The following is a 21,400-nucleotide window of genomic DNA, read 5'->3' on the forward strand; positions in this document are numbered from 1 at the left end:
CCTTCAAATTATTTCGAGATCCTAAAATGTTTAGACATTTGTTGTAATGAAAGATGTGTTACGTTTTTCTTTCTGTATCACATGGTTAATCAAAAATTATGAAAATAGCATTATTTATTATATATTTAATATTTATAATCATTACGTTGATTTTTGAAATACAAAAGGAATTTTCAAATTCTTCATCGAACGAAACATTAACTACAAACCACAAAACTTTTGAACTTTGTTGACGTTTTGTTATTTGTATAAATATTTTGTGATCGACTCATTGGAACATCTGTCTTCTATCTAAATTTATCTCGTCCATGGCATAGTTAAATTAAAAATATAAATGATGTATTTTGGTTTTAAGGAATTATTATCTCATATGTAAGTGACATACGAAAGAGATAACATACTAAAATAAATTATTTACATATGAATTTTAGAAATTATAAAATAAAGTGGAAATTGAGAGCAATAAAACGTTTAAACAAATTCAATATGTTCTACTTATTTGTCGTACTAAATATGGTTGCTAATATGAATTTTGACATTTTCAAAATTTCAAACTATACGAAAATTATTGATAGTGGCTTGTTGTCTTTTACAGTGCTTATGGCTGCTTTTACAAATGCCATGCAATATATATATATATATACAAAAAAGGAAAAAGTGTGCAATATACTTTTAATGTAACACATGTTGTACAATTTGACATGATCTACTTTAGCAAATGACTATGTTAACAAATTAATTGATAATAAATGTTTGCTAAATCTTATTTAGGGACGACAAAAGTCGTTCTTGAATGATAAATGTAAATCGTGAATTTCAAACATGGCCCCTTTGATAACGTGTTTCATGTTTTTTGTTTGTTGTTCTATATTTTTTTTATTCTTTATTTTTTATAAAATAATAAATGGGACTATATTTGATAAACATTCAGTTTATTGAAAAATAAATTAAAACATAAATTTATTTAATAATAATTTATTGTTTATCGAATCTTATGTTATTTTTCTTAATATTTTCCTTCATTTTGTATAGTTTGAACGTTAAAAGATATATAAAACATTAACATTAGAAAAGTACACATAAATTCCATTAAAAAACTAATAGCTATAATACAATAATTTTGTATTAATCATATGCGGTTAATTATGATTGTAATTATTATTTTTTACTTAATTTATTTTTTTTAAATGATGTTTATTAAACTCAATTATACTGTTACGTAAGTGATTATCTTAATAAAAGATAGATATAAAATATAAAATTCGAACTAATTTAGATGATACTAGAAATAATAATTTTAGATTTAAATAATGTATAACACGCATTACAGATTTTGAAATTTAAAATTAAGAAAACATCTAAATAAACATATTTCCATTTTTAATTGAGAAGAGACGGTATATTTAAAATTAAACTAAACATATAAATATGAAAGAAATTTTAAAATTAGATAAAATTTTGAAAATCAAGTGATATATTAATCTAAATGCTGAGAAGAGAAATGGTGAAAAATAAAAAAATAAAAAAAAGATAAAATATTTACTTCATTTCGGTAATTAGTTTGTTTTTTTTTTTCTATATTTAAAATACCTTATTGAGAATTTAAAATTTAAAATTAAACCAAACATATAATTATGAAAATTTGGGAGAAGAAATATGATGAAAATTAAATTAACAAATGGTAGAAATACAAATATAAAATTTAACAAACGAGAGAAAAAATAAAATAAGTTAAGAAAACGTATATAATATATATACACATGAATCATAGGTATTTCTTCGTGCATGTTTCTTAAAAAGCTGTAAACAAAAATATGAAACATTAGCGTTATCAAAGGGGTCAAAGCTTTTAAACTCACGAATTTAGCTTTTTAATTGTCGATATTTTTCAAAGGTTTGATATGAACAATTCTTATTGGAAATATAATATTTATTTTGTGTCCAAAGTATCATCGGGGATGTAGCTCACATGGTAGAGCGCTCGCTTTGCATGCGAGAGGTACGGGGTTCGATACCCCGCATCTCCATTGCCATTTTTTATTTGTAATTTTATTATCATATAGACATACAATTGGTTTGTCAAAATACCATATTTATGTTGAAACAACGTTGTATTACACTTTGTGAATGTTATTATCTCTACTTAAAAAGTAACAATTCAATGTTTTTTTAGACACAGACAGGTAACTAAATAATTACATCAACAAATACAATTGATCTAAACCAAAGAAGAAAGGAGATGGTAATAGACTATACTAATAATAGAGTCATAATAACCATAGCTCCAATACCTTCAACTTAGTCGTGTGTATGGATAAACTTACGAGCCAAAACCGACTATGCCGTGTATTCAAATTCAACTTTTATTTTAAACAACATTTATATCGTACACATATATATTGTGGTAAGTATGTTGAAAATTAAAAATTAAAGAACAAAATGTGACATTAAAATAAAATAGATTAAAACGAGACATTAGAAATGGATTTACTCCACCAAAGCGAACACACGTATCTGGTGGTGGTATGGTTGCTCAAGTAATATAATATTTGTACTAGCAACTTGAAATCATTGATTGATTATAAAAAAAAAAATGACAATGGTATGACGACTCACGACTAGCTTGTAACAAAATAAAAAGAAGCTGGAAAGCTAAAACTACCATGTTAGTCTATATATATATACAAAGTCCATACAATTTTAATTATCATAGATTCCATTGTTGAATTTAAGTGTTAATATTATCAAATATGTTAAAGTTGTTTTTTGTATTTCCAATAATAAAAATATATTACAATAACTTTGCTTTATATTTGTAAATATTTTTAAGGTATCTTTTGAAAAGTAAAAAAAGTTAAAAAACTATTTACACCGAGCAAAACCATTAACAAGACATCATTTATTGTCGTCTTGTATTTTTTTATATACGAAGTATAAATATTTAATCAAATGTTTTAATTATTTTTTTATTTTTTCAAACTGTTTTAATATTTTTAGATTTATAAACTAAAATTTGTATTTAGAGAAAAAGAAAAAGAAAGGAAATAGAGAGCCCAATTTCCAGTTGTTGGATCGTCCACACTCCGGCGACCCGCTCCCTCCAATAGGCAAGTTCGGTTTGTTGTATTTCTAAAGCTTCCGAAAGAGGAAAGGCTCATCAAATTCGCCAAAGTCGAAGTAGCTCAGAGGACGATGTTGTTGAAGAGATTCCGTAGCTGGTTCGAACTGCCGTCTTTGTTTGCCTCTTCTAATTCGTTTTCATGGATTGTTTGCTAACTGTATTTATTTGCGTAGGAATGAGTTTTCTCAAAGGTGTAGTTGACTATATTGGGTCGATCTTCTCAGAAACGAGCTCAATTCACGATTCGCCGCAGAACCGGAGCCACGAGGGTGCTTCGACCATGGACAGCGTTAATGGAGTTCCTGTTTCGAACGAGCGATATGCTTCCAAGTTCAAAGGGTACTTTAATTTGTCGCAGGAGGAGATAGCCAAGGCCGTCAGGGCAGAGGAGTGGGGCATAATCGACGATGCGATCCTGCACTACCAGAATGCTAACCGCATTCTGACTGAGGCCAGTTCAACCGCTGTGCCTTCGTTTATCAGTTCCAGGTATTCAGAATTTTGCCAATTTTTTGGATATTTAATCCCCATTTCATCATTTTATCAATCCACAAGGTAAACTGTATTAGTGCAGATGTCTAAATTTTGATGTCTAATAGGATGGGGAAGGAATCCATGTCTGAAACTCGAGAAATATATAACTGGGAACAAATGGGCAATAGTTAGAAAATATTTGGAGTTCTAGCGTGATTTATAATGTTTTGTCTTGCAAATTCCGAGAAATAATAACTCGGGAATCTCTGGCATCGTCGTTTGTTTTACCATGGACGTTAGTCTTTTCACAGCTCGACAGTACGCAATTGTCCCTATAATATTTAGTCACTATTCTGTAATCTTTTATTTTTTGTTTTATTTTGCAGACTTTTTTTCCTTTAATTATTTTGTTATTCATATCTGCCTTATACGATATTCTTACACTCCTTAAAGAAGATACACCTATAATTTTGACGGAGTACCAGTCGAAGTTCATTGATTTTTTGTTCTTTCACTTATGCTTGTTCTACAATCATTTTCTTTCCCAACAGCGAACAAGAAAAGGTGAAATCTTATAGACAAAAAATCTCAAAGTGGCAAAGTCAAGTTTCTGATAGATTAGCAACTCTAAGTATTCGAGCAGGTTCAGTTCTTGTTCTGTAATAACTCAAATCATTTTCATCAATGATGACCTTTGTTATCGGGGGCATTTACTAACTTATAATGTCTCTTGTTCTGCAATCTTATAAATCCAGGTGTTACATCGTCAAACAAGGTATGGTTTCATCTTTCTGAAGTGTAACTGTGTAAATATTCAATGTAAGATTCTATGATCTTGCTTGAATTAGAAACATTGCCCTTCTTCTTAGTGAGTAAATGCTTGAATATATTATAAACCCCAAACTCGGATCACTTGAGCTTCAGCTAAGAAAGAAAGAGAATTGCCAACTTATCTGGGATCTTATAAACTAGGTGCGTTAGGACTATGTTCCAATTCTAATTTCAATGTAAGTAGTAAGTTATCTCTCTGGAGTTGGGAAAAGTAGGTTTTACAATTATTTGGCGGCGTGCTTGATGTTTATTATTCTGAAAGTTAAGGACCAAGCATGAGAGCAATGTTGGCTATCTTATGACAAAGTATCTTTCTTCTTTTATTTTTCATATCTGAGATATGGTTCAATTAGCAATATAAACGTTTCAGATTCTATGTATTTCTTTGTTCCAGGTTTAAATCCCATTTTGGACCCCAAATTATCTGTTTATTCTATTTTAATCCTTAAAACTTTCAAAATGTCAATTTTGGTACTTAAGCTTTCTTGTTTGTTCCAATTTGGTCCCTAAACTTTCATAATGATCATTTTAGTTCCTAAACCTTTATAAAACAACTATTTTGGTCCATGTTATGTTACTTTTCCATCTAATTTTCACTTGTCCAATGCTCATTTCTAATCTCTGTGACTTGAAACCACACTTGTACGATAGTACACATACTTAGAGGTTATATTGGTAAGCTAAAGACTCTTCAAAGTCGAGGATCAAAATGGAACAAATCCGATTTCAAAGAACAAAATAGACATTTTTGAAAGTAAGAAGCAAAATTAAATACATCTGAATTTCAGCAGCCAAAATAAGATTTAAATATTTATTTTGTTAAATTTTATTTCAGAGCTCCTTGAATCATGTGCAAAGAGCTGGAAACGCTTCAAAAATGCCAAACAAAAAGCCAGTGTTAAGGAGCTCTTCTCACAGTGGTGCAAATAATTCAATAACAAGAAGTCAACCGGCTAATGTTGGAACTTCACAATCTACTCGGGAAGTTCCCGATGGATATGATCCAAAATTGGTTGAAATGATAAACACTGCTATAGTGGATCGAAGTCCTTCTGTAAAATGGGATGATATTGGTAGTACATATTTTCCCTTCACCTTCATTTACTTCATTACATTTTGTTAATTTTATTTTCGACTCGTACTCTCTAATTGGACTCTGAAATAGTCTGGTTCAATTGTAGCTGGACTTCAGAAGGCAAAGCAAGCTTTACTGGAGATGGTTATTTTGCCCACAAAGAGAAGAGATTTATTTACTGGTCTTCGAAAGCCAGCTAGAGGTATTGCTTTCAGAAACTGTCAATACACTCCGAGTACTACTTCTTTTGAAAGTGTCATACCATCTTACAGAAATGAATTTTGTGTCAAGATTCATGGGCCTGGACAGTATACATTACTGCAAGATTGTGGTTTATGTTGAATCAATAAGAATAGTTACATTTGATATGAATGCCCGGTATATGGGTAATTCAAACCAAAAATATTAGAGTATTTGTCGGTTGCAATACAAGGCACTAGGTACAGCAAACCAGATGGGGTGCTGAAATAATACGCATCATCTACGCAAACTTCAGTATATTCTTGGTTTTTCCTAACATCTCAACTTGTCTGAGAAGCCTGTTGTAATTGACAATCCTAGTCAAATAGCTGGAATTTCTCATCATTTTCCAACACTTCTTAGTTGGATTCTTCAGTGTCTAGCTAGTCTCCATAAAACAACCAAACCGATCTTAAATTTTATTAAATTTATAGTATCAACTTACATTTGTGGAGGCCTCATATGCACAGACCTTTAATTGTGTGGAGGTCTAGGGCGCACCTGTGTGTTTACTGCTCTAAGTAATAATCTGTCACTGTAACATCTAGTCAACTACTTACTAATATTTTTTATCTTCTAAGCTAGTCAATCACTTCCCTTAGGTTCACCCTTTCTCTAAAGTTTATAATGTTTTAGAGCCAAGCTTCTAGAAAATTTTGCGACTAATTTCGTTAATTGGATCCAATCCATATTTCCTCAGGTCTTCTTCTCTTTGGTCCACCTGGTAATGGGAAGACTATGCTTGCTAAAGCTGTAGCTTCAGAATCAGAAGCCACTTTTTTTAACTTGTCAGCCGCATCCTTCACATCAAAATGGGTATGTCTCAATTCCATATCAAGAATTATATTTTCTTTCTGAAAAAAGTTCTTCCCCCTATATTTCCTTTCTAGTTAATATCCTTTTAAATTCTAACATATTATATTTGCATCAAGTTAGGAGAAAGTGAAAAGCTTGTACGGACTCTCTTCATGGTAGCTAAGTCCAGGCAGCCCTCCGTAATTTTCATGGATGAAGTATGTCTTGTTCTCTTGCCAAACCATTATTTTAAGGATGAGTTAATTGTACATTGTTTTTGTATGTTAATTGTTTTTTTTTTCCTTATGAGTGCAATGTAGTTTTTGGTAATTTGACATAAAAATAGATAAATCACAGCATGGTTCTAAGAGGTCGGGTATTTTAGTACTCTTAGCTTAGCTCTTGGACAACAATTGAACTTTTGGATGCAGAAAATAGCTTTTGGTGTGGCATAATTAACAACTATATTGTACTTATAATTTGAATGGTTAATTGTTTTAGTTGGTATTTTGTCAGTTGTTTGCCTAGTTAGTAGGCTGTAAATTAACTCATTAGGCTCTTATAAATATAGGGTTAATATTTTATTATTGAATTTCATTGATTCTTAATGAACATTTCATTTAAGGATTTTGGGATATTTTCTCCTTTGATGCTTGGTTCTATCAAATTGGTATTAGAGCAACCCTCAACCTTACAAAGGGCAATGGCTAGGATGATGGAGTCACTAGCCAGTTAGCCATCGTCAGATGTGCCACAGTTCATTCTGGTGGGGAATTCGAAGTGGAACTCCACTAAAATTGGCAACTAGACCCTTGCTGTCAGTTGATGCATATCTTGGATGAATTCAAAGAAATTTGATCAAAGTTCAATGTATGGTGGGTACAATGGTCAAACAATTGGATCAAGAACTATCTGTATTATCAGCAAGAATGCGCCAAAAACAGAGAGCCGCATTCTAGAAATGGTTAGGAAACCTTTTCATGATGATAAACCCCTAGAGTGTCGGAACAAAAGGTTATTCCAATTTTTCCAGCAAATATGAGGAGTTATGTTTTTGTTATTTGGAAGGACTCACCGGAGGGATTTTAGAGTTACGAACAGGAGTTCCTCCTTTTACGAGAAGGATTGTTTCTTATAGTTTGTTGATTTGTGTGCCTTGTTATGGGACATCTAGAGGGAGATAAATAAGAAAATAACAGAGGCGTTGAAAGAGAGATTGGATCTATTTTTCCCCTTCTCCCAATAGGGGATTTAGCATAGTTAGTAATAATTTTCTAATTTCATTTCAATTGTGAATTTTTTTAGTTAGTAGTAGTTAGTTAGTTGTTTACCTAGTTAGTATGCTGTAGACTAGCCCATTAGTCTTGTTATAAATAGAGGGTTAATCTTTTGTTACTGACTTACCTTTTGATTCATAGTAAACTTTGTTCCTTTGGTACTTGGTTTCATCAATTTTCCCTCTTTTCCTGCTTGGTTGAGTCGCTTAGACTAGAGAACTTAAAACTTGAGGTATTATATTTACATATCCGTCTATATTTTGTTATTACCTTTAGCACGATTTGACAACATCTCACATAAATTTCATTCTTGTTAATAACTATTTCTAAGTTTAATACAATTGTTTATAGCCTTCTACCGTTTTCCCTTCTAGAGTTTTTCCATTATCTGAATTAGAATCTCCTTGACACGTAAAACTAGTTGGTCTGTCAAGACCTATTACCTATTTTTATCTGTATATAGAAACTGGGACTTGATGTACACACTGCCAACGCCATGTAAAAAGACTAATATCCATATAGATTATCAGAAATGAAACAGCTCGCAGTAAAAATATAGCTAAGTGCGGCGCCTTTCAAAATAAGCTTGTACCCAAAAAAAAAAAAAAGAAGAAAAAGAAAAAGAAAAAGAAAAAGAACAACAACAATTGATGAGATTCTGATTATCTCTTTAATTTGACTGTATAGATTGATAGTGTTATGTCGTCGAGACATGCTGGTGAACATGAAGCTAGCAGGAGGTTGAAGTCTGAGTTTCTTGTACAGTTTGACGGCGTAACGTCCAATTCTACTGATCTTGTAATCGTTATTGGTAAGCTTAGGTCTAGCTACGTCTGTTCTGCTCCTTTGCCAATTCTTCAGTAGTTTGGTGTATATGGAAGGAAAGGAATAGCCTAATTGTTAGACATTAAGATGAAACGAAGTGCAATGATCTGACTTTTGAACTTTTTGATTTCCATGCTTGTTCCAGATGCCACGAAAAGTTTGTAGGGGCTAAGCTCAAAACGTATAACATTATTTACCAGTTCAGGAATTATGAGATATGATCCACTGAACACTGTGTGGTTGATGTAATATTATCTATTAACACTTGCATGATATTCCTGTCTCCATATACACTTTTACCTTTTATTTTCCAATTTACATTTTGTATATTATTATCTGTTTGTTCTTTTATATATACATGGCCATTTTTACTTCCACATAGGATATCAACTAACTTACATGTGTCTGCAGTCTGAAAAAAATTCTTTTTCTATAATGAAATGATAGGTTGCAACAACCTGAAAGAAAATCATGTGCTCTCTTCCTTATTATGAACTCGTTCGCTAGTTGAAATCCATGCAAACTTTTAGATTGCATTTTGATACGAGCTTAGTGGCTGCTATAAGCATGCTGAATTTTTTTTGCTAGTTTGTGTTTTAGGTTTCTTTCTTATCCTTTGGACATACAAGGTTTTATGCTTACTGTGCAGGTGCAACTAATAAGCCCCAAGAATTGGATGATGCAGTTCTTAGGAGATTGGTATGTAAAATTTTTAATGGTTCTGTTTTTTATTTTTTGATTTTGTTTTTAATGAGGAACATATAGAACAAAAAAGGCGTAAAACAAAAGCCCAACAAGAGGAATTCTATCAAGTATGGGGACTCCTAAAGAAATCAAACCAAGCTGAGTCTCGAGAAACAAATCTCGGAAAGAAGATTTGAGTCTAATGTTGTCAAAGCCCTCTTTTCAAGACCTGTCAATTCTATTAAGTGCTACTAAACTTATTTTTTCCAAGAGCTCTTGATACTAATAGTTGAAGTGAATAGTCCCCACCTCCAAGTATGTATCGATTTTTATCATAGGCTGCCCCAAGGCAAGTATAGTGGTCAAAATGGCATATACCTCTGCCTGTGAAATCAAGGTTTTTGAGATCACAGATGAAATTAAGTTAAAGGATCATAATATATATATATATATATATATATATATATATATATATATATATATATATATATATATATTGAACCGATCATAAAAGGAAGGGAAGGAAAGGGTAGAGTTTATGGTTCTACAAAAAATCATTAATATACGTTGATTAAAGGACACTTTTGAAGACGAACAAGAATACGTCAATGTGGAATTGCTCTCTTGCTCTCACTCACACACACTCGTGAGGGCATGGATATCTGGTTAGTGCAGTGTGTGACAACATTGGCCAGATACAACATCCTTTCTGTGATTACTTCACTAAAAGCTTTCTATGTATTTTAATTTTAAACTGCTTTCTCATTCAAATGCCTTTCCCCCACAACAGGTGAAGAGAATTTACATTCCCTTGCCAGATGAAAACGGTAGAAGACTTCTTCTCAAGCACAACCTCAAGGGACAGTCATATTCTCTACCAAGTAAGAATGAGGGTTTGGTGAAGTTCCTGTGCTAGATATTTCCTTAAAACTTGTATCAACTTTAATGCAAACATTTTATTTTCTCTAACTATATTGTGTACAGTTTTTTTTTCCTTACTAAGATGTCTATACAAGACCAAGAAAAGGCTATTTGATTCCATAAATGATGTAAAGTGTACAAGGAGCTAAAGGAGGAAGTTGCAAAATTATATGTTGAGTTTACAAGTGAAAATTATGGGAGGGACTCACCTAAATTATTAAATATTCTACAATTTCAACACTTTATTTGAAGGTAGGTTGATTATCCTACGGGATTAGTCAGTAGCCGATGGTTGAGACTGTGGACTTTATACCTCTCTCCTTCCATTGAACAGTAACACTTAGCCCCATACTTATTTTTTTTCGTTATTGCCTTTTGTTGTCATTAATGCTACTGAGGTCTGATTGATTAATTTAGTATGCTAGTTAGAATTGCTTCTCATGTTCTAATCGTATATTATTGTAATACACGCAAATGGAATGTGTCATTTGCCCTATATGTTTATCACTTTAGTTGAACCACTGTAACCATTGTAGTTTGACCTAGTAAAAAAGGAGACATAATCTCAATAACTAACAAGAGGTTATGGCTCAATCCATGGTGGCCACCTACCTAGAAATTAATTTCCTACGATTACCTTGACACCAAATGTTGTAGAGTCAGGCGGGTTGCCCCGTGAGATTATATCTTTTTTCTAATTTACTCTAACATAAATGTCTTATTTTTGTTGACAGCTAGAGATCTAGAAAGACTAGTTAAACAGACTGAAGGTACTTTATTATTTTCTTGCCTTATTGTTTTTCATCTTTCCATACTTAAATAGGCGAAAAATTAACAACCTCCAAGAATGGCATGAACAGAAATGAGTTAGATAACCCCGTGTATCTGATGATCTTACAGTGTCCATCCAGTGTTCAGAGACTTTAGTAGAGCTATTTGTGTTAAAATAAGAAATCAAATCTGTATTGACAAGTATAAACATACAGAAGCTAGAAGTAATCGTTAACTTTTCCGCACACAAATAATAATAATAATAATAATAATAATAAATAAAATAAATACAGTAGATTAGAAGTTCAAACTAGGACTGTGCTGAAAAAGGGAAACTAAATAATAGTGACTATTTGTTCCGAGCATATATCTGATTGAATTTTGCAGAAAAAATAAAGAACATTTGCAAGTAGGAATTCCAACGGTTAGTGATATAAAATACGGTTTGCATAGGAATGCCCTGAAGAAAGCTAGAAATAGAAGCCGCACTCCAAGTCTCCTCCCATCAAAAACACTAATGAGAACACTTGTCCTACAAAACTCTTCTGAAAAGTGAATCTTAACAACTCGAAGTTTGTGCCAAAAAGCTCATGGTATATTATTTACATGTACAGGATATTCTGGAAGTGATCTACAAGCCTTGTGCGAGGAAGCTGCAATGATGCCAATTAGGGAGCTAGGTGGAAACATTCTCACAGTAAAAGCAGATCAGGTAACTCACATAAAATCTGTTAACTCTAATTCTCTCTGTTTCACTAAAGATACGAGTGAAGTAGCTTTTTCTTTGTCAATTCATATCATGTGTGATTATTTGCTGAACAAATCCCGTTTATCAATAGTTTTTCCCTTTTGTAGTTAAAACTTCCATATTATATTCATGATAAACTCTTTATATAGCTAATTCGGATCAGGAATTTTTAAATTCTCACCTCCTCCTTTCCCAGTTCCCCGGTTTCCTTTTGGTTGGTGAGAGGAGGAAAAATCTCACTTTCCCCTTCTGATTGATAGAATAACCTCATTTTGCGACATATAGGATTTGAACTTCTATTATCATATCGTACTCTTATCTGTAACAGGGTAAGCTCACACAAACATGTGTCTAATTCCATTGAGTGATTATAGAAAAGGCGATGTATAGGAAATTTGTAGTGTGTTTTAAAGTAGCTTGTTGGTTGACTCCTGCGTTTCGAGCTAAGTGAGAGTTTTCTCCTTTCCTTTTATTTTGCCGGTAAACATCGATTATCATCAATTATCATATCGTAATCGTACCTATTACAGCTAATTCGAATTTGGATTTTTACCTGTACTGTTTCATTGAAATTTTACATTTTTGTATACACCAGATAAGATCATTAAAGTATGAAGATTTCCAGGAGGCAATGAAGGTCATTAGACCCAGTTTAAGCAAAAGCAGTTGGAAGGAGCTTGAAGAATGGAACCAGAGTTTTGGATCCAATTAGATATGCAAACATTATGTATTCTTTTGGAGACGACTGTTGTGAAGAGAACCCTTCGCCACTATGTATTATATTGTACAGACTTAATTCCGATACCAACTTCTAGATAGTTCTATTTTTTGGTTTCTTGTTTGAGATGGCCAAAATCATATGAGAATAATCTGTATTTAGAAAACAAAATCAATGAAATGACTATTCAAGCTTAGTTTAATAAACAAGACAACCATTGATAGTTTGATTCTTTTGCAATTATTGAAATAAAAAGAAGGAAAGGAAAAAAGGGTTAGATGTCCTTGGGATACTATGAGCACACACAGAAAATATATATATATATAGGTGCGCTAGAAGACCTCTCTCAATATACATGTATAAAGAGCATAAAATTAAAGGGTGGCTCGAACCCGATTCATACTAATTCCATCGGTGGTTAGAATCTTTTCTAAACTTTGGAAGCTAAGAAGTTGATTTTAATTTTGACATCACGTTGTTTAGTTAAATCTACATAATTTTGATGAAATATAAGATACCTACCAATGTCGTAGTGTTTAACGAGTTTTGTATATATACTAAGGATATGTATATCAATGAGATTCATATAATGACCTGTTTTATTAGATGAGGAGTGTGTATGGTTTGAGGAGTTGGAGTTGTAAACTTGTCTTCTAGAATAAAACAATTGAAAGATTAGGAAAATTTCTCTAAAATGAAAGATACAATTATCAGTATGCTAAGCTTACTTTTATTACCTTCCCTTCGTTAACGTTACTTTTGTAGCCAAGTATGGAATATATTGATATTTACGAGAAGTTTTCCCCAACTAAAAAACATAAAAATTTACGTCAATTTGTAATAATTTTACTTTTTCTTGAGAGAAAAAAAAAAAAAAAACAAATAAAACTAAAGTCAGAGTGATAGCTCACTCTGTTTTTTCTTCTTCACTAATCGTCAAAAATCTCTCTAACAGCATCTACTGCCCGGTGATTCTCTCCTTCAATCTCTCAATTTCTTCCCGTTTCCAACGCCACAATCGATTAGTCTCATCATATTCAAACCACAATCAAGCCATATGGAAGTGAATTTCAATATCATCACCTTCTTCACCGTCGTTCTCTGCCTCTTCTTCCTCTCCTTCTTCATTCTCTTCCTCAAAACCCTAGCTGGAAAGTCCATAACCAACTCCGACTACTCGCCGGTGTACGGCACCATCTACGGCCAGGCTTTCTACTTAAACAACCTGTACGATCATCTGACGGCGGTGGCGAAGCGGCACAGAACCTTCCGACTGCTCGGAGAGTCGTACAGCGAGATATATACAGTGGATCCGAGAAACGTGGAGCATATATTGAAGACGAAATTCGAGAATTATATGAAAGGAAGGAAGGATCAAGAAGTGTGTGGGGATTTGTTCGGAGAAGGAATATTTGCGGTGGATGGAGAAAAGTGGAAGGAGCAGAGGAAATTGGCTAGCTATGAATTCTCGACGAAGATTCTTAGGGATTTTAGTTGCTCTGTTTTTAGAAGAAATGCTGAAAAACTCGTCGGAATTGTTTCGGAGTTCTCCACCATGGCTCGAATCTTCGATGTCCAGGTAATACTCACTTTCAAATCACACGTGGACACATAAAGGAAATGATTGGCCTATCTTCCTACCAAAGTTTTGTTATATTTTAAAAATATTTTCATTTCAAATAATTTCACAAAATAATATATTTCTATTTATTTCTTACCAAATAAAATAAGATTAAAAAGTCATTAAAAATAATAAATTTGACAAAATATTTATAAAAATAGCAAAATTTCATACTCTAGCATTTATATGCTTCTATTAGTAATTCAATAGACTGTGATAAAAGTCTATCGATCTCTATTATTGATAGAATTTAAAATTTTGTTATAGTTTGTAAATATTTTAATTTATTTTATTATATTTAAAAATGTTCGATAAATTTTTTTGTCAATTATCAAATTATGATTATACAATATCAGTGAGATGTATAAAAATCAGTTATTCAAAATACATTTAGTTTCTTTTCACTTTTAATATTCACGAGTGTCTGGATTAGTTTATATGCACATCCACTAATCCCACAAGACAACTCGTTAATTCTACAACACCGTACGTAAGAAAAACTCGTCAAACTCTATCTTAATAATGATTAGTGGGAGGGTTGAGTATTTTAAAACTTTTAGCATATTTTCAAAAGTTTTGGAATTATTTGTTTAGAGGGAAAAAACTTTTTTTTCATCTAATGTTAAAGTTTGAAACAATCCTAAACATAAATTACAGAGTTCAGGAATATTTCTATAGTTTATAAATTTAATTACGTAACAAGTTAAATAGCTTTTGATCATTAAATTTTCAAAGCATTTAATAATTGTGTGAATTTTTAACCTATTTAAGAAAAAGAACTAAAAACACATAGTAAAATTACTTTTCAATCAAAATCTTATCAAAGTGAATATGTATACATATACATACACACACACACACATATATAATAGAAGGAATTAAAACAGTTGTACACTGAAAAATTCGATTCCATAAAATGGTGTACTGATATTAATTTAATCACATTTTCATTCCAAATCATTACTATATATCATTTCATGTCATGGTTCTTGCCCAACGTTAATTATAACAATAGGGAAATCTAAACACCAAATTTAACAGAATTTTTGTTTTTGATTGCATGATAAAACCGATCACTCTAAAGCCAGTCTTCCGCTTCTTTTGTTAGGATCTTCTAATGCGATGCTCTTTGGACTCCATTTTCAAAGTTGGGTTCGGCGTCGATTTGAATTGCATGGAGGAACCAAGCAAAGCTGCAGGCAGGGGCGGGTTCATGGAGGCTTTCGATGATGCTAGCGCTCAGGTTTTTTGGCGCTACATTGATCCTTTCTGGAAATTGAAAAGATTTCTCAACATCGGTTCCGAAGCTTCGTTTAGGAACAACCTCAAAATAATCGATGCTTTTGTGCATCAGTTGATCAGTGCTAGGAGAAAATTGCTTCACCAACCAAATCTTGTAAGCTTCATTTCATTCTTTGAATATTTCAATCCGTAAATTTCTTGTGATTTTTGTTTTTTTATGTTTGTAAAGTGATTGCATTCCTTTTATCTCAGTCTGATGATTGGGCATATTACTTTACCAAGTATGTTTTTGAAATTTGTGTCGTAGCCTTTTTAGGATCAGTCATTTGTACTATTCAATCCTTGTTGTACCCAAAAGCTGAAGTTGGGTTACGGTAAATTTAATCATTTCAAAATTAAAAAGAATTTCATGTTTGGTTCGGAAATTTGTAGAAAGTCCAACATGTGTAAAATGTAGATCAATATTACTTGAGAGAAAGCCATTAGAGAAGCTTGTACACAAGACATTCTACTCTTATACTATATTAAATCATCATTGATTTCAAAAGCTTAAGTTGATGGCAGTTAGGATTATAAAATGAAAAAGAACATCGTACTTGTAATATACTAGTTAAACTAACCAATATGTTTTGACCAACAATTTCTTAGTACCATGTTCATAGAGAGGAAATGAATTGAAACAACCAATTAGTCCAAAAGCTAAGTTGTGGTAACTAGAGGTGTAGGCATGCATATTGAACTCTTTGCTTTTGTTAACAAGCTTGCTGAATTTTGTTTGGAACTTGAAGAAGATAGACAAAGAGGACATACTTTCGAGGTTTCTGATGGAAAGTGAGAAGGATCCAACAAGAATGAATGATCAATATCTAAGAGATATAATCCTGAATTTCATGTTGGCTGGCAGGGATACAAGTGCAGGAACTCTATCTTGGTTCTTCTATATGCTATGCAAGAACCCTTTAATACAGGAAAAAGTTGCTGAAGAAGTGAGCCAAATTGTTGGGGTTCAAGGGGAAGAAACTGACATAAATTTGTTCGTACAAAACTTAACTGATTCAGCTCTTGATAAAATGCACTATCTTCATGCAGCATTGACAGAGACTCTAAGGCTCTATCCTGCAGTCCCTATTGTAAGTTCTCAAAAAACTGAAATTTTGGCTAACGTGTAGATAATTTATAATTTAGTTAGTTGCTATTAGTTTAGTTTTAAATTTTAGATTAATTAGTGTTCAATAAGCCGTTTATACTCAATTAGTTATTTGACTTATTTTTTTGAAGGATATAAATAATCACTTCAAGGATTGTACTGGGAGCACTTTTTTAATCATTTTAAAATTGAACTTTGTTCTTGGAGAATGATAGATTTTCCTTGTTTTGCCATGAATTTGGCCTAATCATAAAGAAAATTAAATGTTGTAGAGCAAGTTTAGGGAGTATTTGATAGCCTTCCCAATGAGTATTTGCAACAGGTTGTGTAGTTTGTGAGTTTTGTGGAATCTGCAAATCATGTTCTTTTGATTAGGATCTTCGGTTTCCTTTCTTTTTTAGAATTTGCTTGTTGTTTATTTAGACTAGTTTGAAAAATATTGTTATCTAAGAAGTTTGAAAGTTATTTTGAAATGGTTAAAATCATCGGTTCAAAACATGTTTTAAGTAATCACTTCAATGTTAGTTCCGAATGAAAAATCACGTATTGAAGTGTAAAATAAAACTTTAAATTGATTTAGAATGATAAAAGACATGTTTCAGTGTGATTTTGAACTTACAAAAATGACTTTAACTACCAACATGCCCGTTCACAAGCTACACGGTGTAATTTGTTATTCTTTAACCTATAGTTAAATGCCATCAAATAACTATACTAACAAGATTTTGTGTTAAATCTGTTAGGATGGAAGGACTGCTGAAACAGATGACATTCTTCCTGATGGCTATAAACTAAGAAAAGGAGATGGAGTATACTACTTGGCCTATTCCATGGGCAGAATGCCTTGCCTTTGGGGAGAAGATGCTGAAGATTTTAAACCTGAGAGATGGCTCGAAAATGGAACTTTTCGACCCGAATCACCTTTCAAATTCATCTCATTTCATGTGAGTATCAATTTCATATTAGTCACATATCGTCATATTATATTTTTATGTCCCTTTACTTAGCTTCTCCATCATAGGCGGGTCCTCGAATGTGTTTGGGAAAGGACTTTGCTTATCGACAAATGAAGATAGTATCTGCTGCACTGCTTCAATTTTTTCGATTCAAGCTAGCCGATCCAACGAGGAATGTAACTTATAGGATCATGCTTACCCTTCACATAGATGGAGGTCTCCCACTTCTTGCACTCCCAAGAGTAAGAAAATTTACCTAAAGTACTGTCAAAAAGTGTACAAGGTGTCAAGGTAAATGAACTCTCCTTTTCGTCCAATTCCAAGAATAAGAAAACTACCTAATGTATTATGACGAAGTGTATATCGTAAAAAGATTAGCTTGTAATGTGAATTTACTTTGTCATGTGTGTGTATATATTATATATTTTGAATAAACTTTATGATTTAGAAGATCGTAGACAATATATCATGTTAACGGAATTATTGGCTAAACTGTTGAAAATATTTATAAAATATAATAAAATTTTAGATTTTATCAATAATAGTCAATTTTAGATTTTATTAATAATAGTCATTTTTAGATTTCCATAAATTCAAGTAATTTTTCTATATTTTAATTCATTGTGCTATATTTGAAAATGACCTTATTTTACGTAGAATCTATAGTATACATTTTTCTTTTGGTATGAAATTGCTTTTGATAAATTTTTTCAAAGATAGACATGACTTTGTTCAAAAGTATTTTTTTTAAAACTCTAAAAGGTGACTAGAATAGTCGTAAAGTGTTTTTTTTAAACCCTAAATGGTGACTAGAATAGTCATTAAAAAAATAGAAAAAATCAAACAAGATTTTTTAAAATAAAACTAATAAATGTATTATAGACTTCATCTATCTTATATTTGATTAATCTAATAAGATAAACATAATATATACAAAAAAAGGAATTTGCCAATTCATTGAAATTGTAAAACAAAATTAGGAATTATAAAATGAAATTAGGATTATTTATAGATATAGCAAAATGAACTGAATATTTCATACATTTTCTCATTTAAAATAATTTTCAATGAAATTACTTACAAATCAATAATGGAAAGGAAACGGCAACGGACAATGAAACGATGCGTTTAAGAAGGTTAGAGAGACAGTATAAGAATTCAAATTCATTCAACGTTCCCATTTCCCTCGCTTTGCTCCGTCTTCAGATTTCTCGCAACCGGAGTTCGACGGTGGCGATCCGATGAAATATTTGGCGAAGAACAATAACGAATCTCCAAAGCGGCAATGGTCCTTGAAAGATTTCGACGTAGGAAAACCCCTCGGCAAAGGAAAATTCGGCAGGGTTTATCTAGCTAGAGAAGTCAGGGTTCGTTTTCCTTCCATCTCATCTCATCTTCTCTTTGATTCTTATTGAAATTTTCGTAAAATTTTTGTTGATTCTGTAACCCTAGACCTTCTGTGCTTTGAGTTTTCATTTGATTGATTTTTGGATGGCTTTGTTTCGTTCTGGTCTACTTAATATCTTCTAAATCTGAACGGAATTTCGTCGTTTCTGGCTGCTTCTGATGGATGAAAGTGTTGTGAATTGATATATCCTCTCTTCCTTTCTGGTAAATCAAGTAGAGCGTATTAAATCGCCATTTCTGGAAGTTATCGTAGCTACATAGTGCTGTCACTTCGCGATGACCTAACGGAGTGATTTTTCTTATTCTTTGTACCGAATAGCGATTGTATGATCGTTTTCATTAAAGTTCAAAATGAAATTCCTTTGTAATTTCCTTTTCCAAACATAAGATTGTATATCTGGATGCTTGTTTAACCTTTAGAGCTCCGATTTGATTTCCAGAGCAAGTATATAGTAGCACTGAAGGTGATTTTCCGGGAGCAGATGAAGAAGTACGGGATTCATCGTCAGTTAATGAGAGAGATGGAGATCCAGACCAGTCTTCGGCACCCCAACATCTTACGTCTCTATGGATGGTTTCATGATGCTGAACGGATTTTCATGATATTGGAATACGCTCACCGCGGTGAGCTTTATAGGGAACTTAGAAAAAATGGTCATCTCAGCGAGAAGCAAGCGGCCACTGTAATTTCCTCTCTATATGCTTATGAACTTTACTTTGGACTGAGGATAATGAAGTGAATGAAAAGTCTTAGGAACTCATATCCCAAAAACTTCAGTATTTTGCATGTTATAATTCTTGTCTTTTGTTCTCTTTCACTTTGCAACTTCATATTTAACTGAGATAGAGGATACCAAGATCTTGCAATCTAAACTTAGCCATTATCTATTGTTATCTAAGGGTTCTTTTATGTTTGTCTTGTGAACTTCAGTACATGTTAAGCCTCGCACAAGCATTGGCATACTGCCATGAGAAGGATGTAATTCACAGGGACATTAAGCCAGAAAATTTGCTGCTCGATCATGAGGTATAAAAGTCTCCTCTTTTTGTTATTCCACAGCTTAGAAAATGTTTCATTTCATGATTTTTTTAAAACCTTAGCAAAACCCTTCTTCGATTATTGAAGTAGAATCAGGATGTCACTGCACTTGGCAGATGAAAGAAAGAAGCCCATATTATATGTCTTTCTTTTTGTGTAACAATGTTGTAATTGTAGGGCCGGTTGAAAATTGGAGATTTTGGATGGGCTGTACAGTCAAGAAGCAAGAGATATACAATGTGTGGAACCCTGGATTATTTAGCCCCAGAAATGGTGGAGAATAAAGGTCATGACTTTGCAATAGATAATTGGACTATGGGCATTCTTTGCTATGAATTCCTTTATGGAGTGCCTCCATTTGAAGCTGAGAGTCAAAATGACACGTTTAAAAGGTTAGGGACTTAATTCTCGAAAGCAACAAAATTTAGTGTCTCGTCTTCATTAAGGAGTGGCCACTGCTTACTCTTCTTGGGTCGTTAGGCTATTATAAATGATTCGTATTATGAATAACTAGATTCCACCAATACTTTAAGACTAAACTAGTTTGTATCCATTTGGTTTTCAAAATTTTAAAATTATCTAATAGTTTATCAAGATTTCAGTCTTATGTTTAATATTTTTCATAAATCTTGAAAATGTTTGATACGTCCTTGGCATATCTATTAGATACAAATTAAAATTTATGTCTAAAGAAACTCTAAACCTTCAATTTTATGTTAAATAGATTCATGATTTAAATAAATTTTAAGATAGTTAAAAAAACTGATATACATGAAATTGAAACGACGTTAAAAGTCAATGTTTATTAAACATAGAGGCATGTTTAAGAAACGTGGAAGTTCAAGAACAAAGATTATGAATCAAATAGACACCTCAAAGTTCAAGGAAAACTTATAATCTAACTTCTTCTTCTTCTTTTTTGTTCTCTCGAATTGATTACAAGACATGATCAAGATTCTGAATAGTTGTATGTGCCATATACGCAGGATAAGGAAGGTTGAATTAAATTTTCCTTCGACTCCTCATATTTCTACGGAAGCAAAGGATCTAATAGGCCGGGTTAGTAAACTTGTTGATATTGATTGGTAGGATTAGGAAAAATAATATGCATTAATTTTGGTTTAGTTCATAATGTTGCCATAATTTTACACAGCTCTTGGTGAAGGATGCGTCTAAAAGACTTTCACTTCAGGAGATAGTGGAGCATCCATGGATAATCAAGAATGCAGATCCATCTGGTATTTGCAATACCAGGTAGAAACATCATCTCATCACTTCACTTTTTAACCAATTAATATAAATTGAGTTTGATTAAGATCAGTGTGTAATTTTCTAATATCATAGTATTCATGATTTAACCATAACGTTGAAAAGATGAGTTGCTAGTTGCATTCCTCTTCGTACAAGCAAGATGCCTACGGGGCTAAATGGTAAATGTTCCAATTTCCCTCTCCTGTAAGATTTTGATTATCTTGAATCTTAACGTGTTACTTATGCTAACATAGAAT

The 21,400-nt window shown here is 32.3% G+C and overlaps 3 protein-coding genes and 1 non-coding gene across 5 annotated transcripts; all 4 read left to right on the forward strand.

Annotated features, from left to right (window-relative positions):
• The first annotated feature begins 1,954 nt into the window (after window positions 1-1,954).
• Window positions 1,955-2,027, forward strand: TRNAA-UGC (transfer RNA alanine (anticodon UGC)). Its single transcript has one exon. It is a non-coding gene; the product is annotated as a tRNA-Ala (tRNA).
• A 1,000-nt stretch (window positions 2,028-3,027) lies between these two features.
• Window positions 3,028-12,706, forward strand: LOC103483336 (uncharacterized). The gene is made up of 14 exons (XM_008439916.3): window positions 3,028-3,218; window positions 3,295-3,610; window positions 4,147-4,238; window positions 4,351-4,370; window positions 5,262-5,499; window positions 5,608-5,703; window positions 6,442-6,557; window positions 6,674-6,754; window positions 8,501-8,624; window positions 9,288-9,337; window positions 10,113-10,203; window positions 10,978-11,013; window positions 11,629-11,726; window positions 12,358-12,706. Exons 2-14 carry the CDS (start codon window positions 3,297-3,299, stop codon window positions 12,472-12,474), a joined length of 1,473 nt encoding a protein of 490 aa, XP_008438138.1. The 5' UTR covers window positions 3,028-3,218; window positions 3,295-3,296; the 3' UTR covers window positions 12,475-12,706.
• Window positions 12,707-13,313: 607 nt separating this feature from the next.
• Window positions 13,314-17,896, forward strand: LOC103483335 (cytochrome P450 704C1-like). Of its 2 annotated transcripts, none has more exons than XM_008439914.3 (5): window positions 13,314-14,059; window positions 15,210-15,497; window positions 16,132-16,473; window positions 17,234-17,434; window positions 17,512-17,896. In XM_008439914.3, the coding sequence occupies exons 1-5, from the start codon at window positions 13,538-13,540 to the stop codon at window positions 17,704-17,706; spliced, it is 1,548 nt and encodes a 515-aa protein (XP_008438136.1). In that variant the 5' UTR covers window positions 13,314-13,537; the 3' UTR covers window positions 17,707-17,896. The 2 variants fall into 2 exon arrangements, with proteins under 2 accessions (XP_008438136.1, XP_008438137.1); XM_008439915.3 differs by having other exon boundaries at window positions 16,135-16,473.
• Window positions 17,897-18,368: 472 nt separating this feature from the next.
• Window positions 18,369-21,347, forward strand: LOC103483334 (serine/threonine-protein kinase Aurora-3). The gene is made up of 6 exons (XM_008439913.3): window positions 18,369-18,813; window positions 19,294-19,536; window positions 19,785-19,880; window positions 20,070-20,284; window positions 20,879-20,951; window positions 21,046-21,347. The coding sequence occupies exons 1-6, from the start codon at window positions 18,688-18,690 to the stop codon at window positions 21,148-21,150; spliced, it is 858 nt and encodes a 285-aa protein (XP_008438135.1). The 5' UTR covers window positions 18,369-18,687; the 3' UTR covers window positions 21,151-21,347.
• Window positions 21,348-21,400: the final 53 nt, after the last annotated feature.

Source organism: Cucumis melo, chromosome 6 (genome assembly GCF_025177605.1).
Source record: "Cucumis melo cultivar AY chromosome 6, USDA_Cmelo_AY_1.0, whole genome shotgun sequence".
NCBI classification, from domain to species: domain Eukaryota; kingdom Viridiplantae; phylum Streptophyta; class Magnoliopsida; order Cucurbitales; family Cucurbitaceae; genus Cucumis; species Cucumis melo.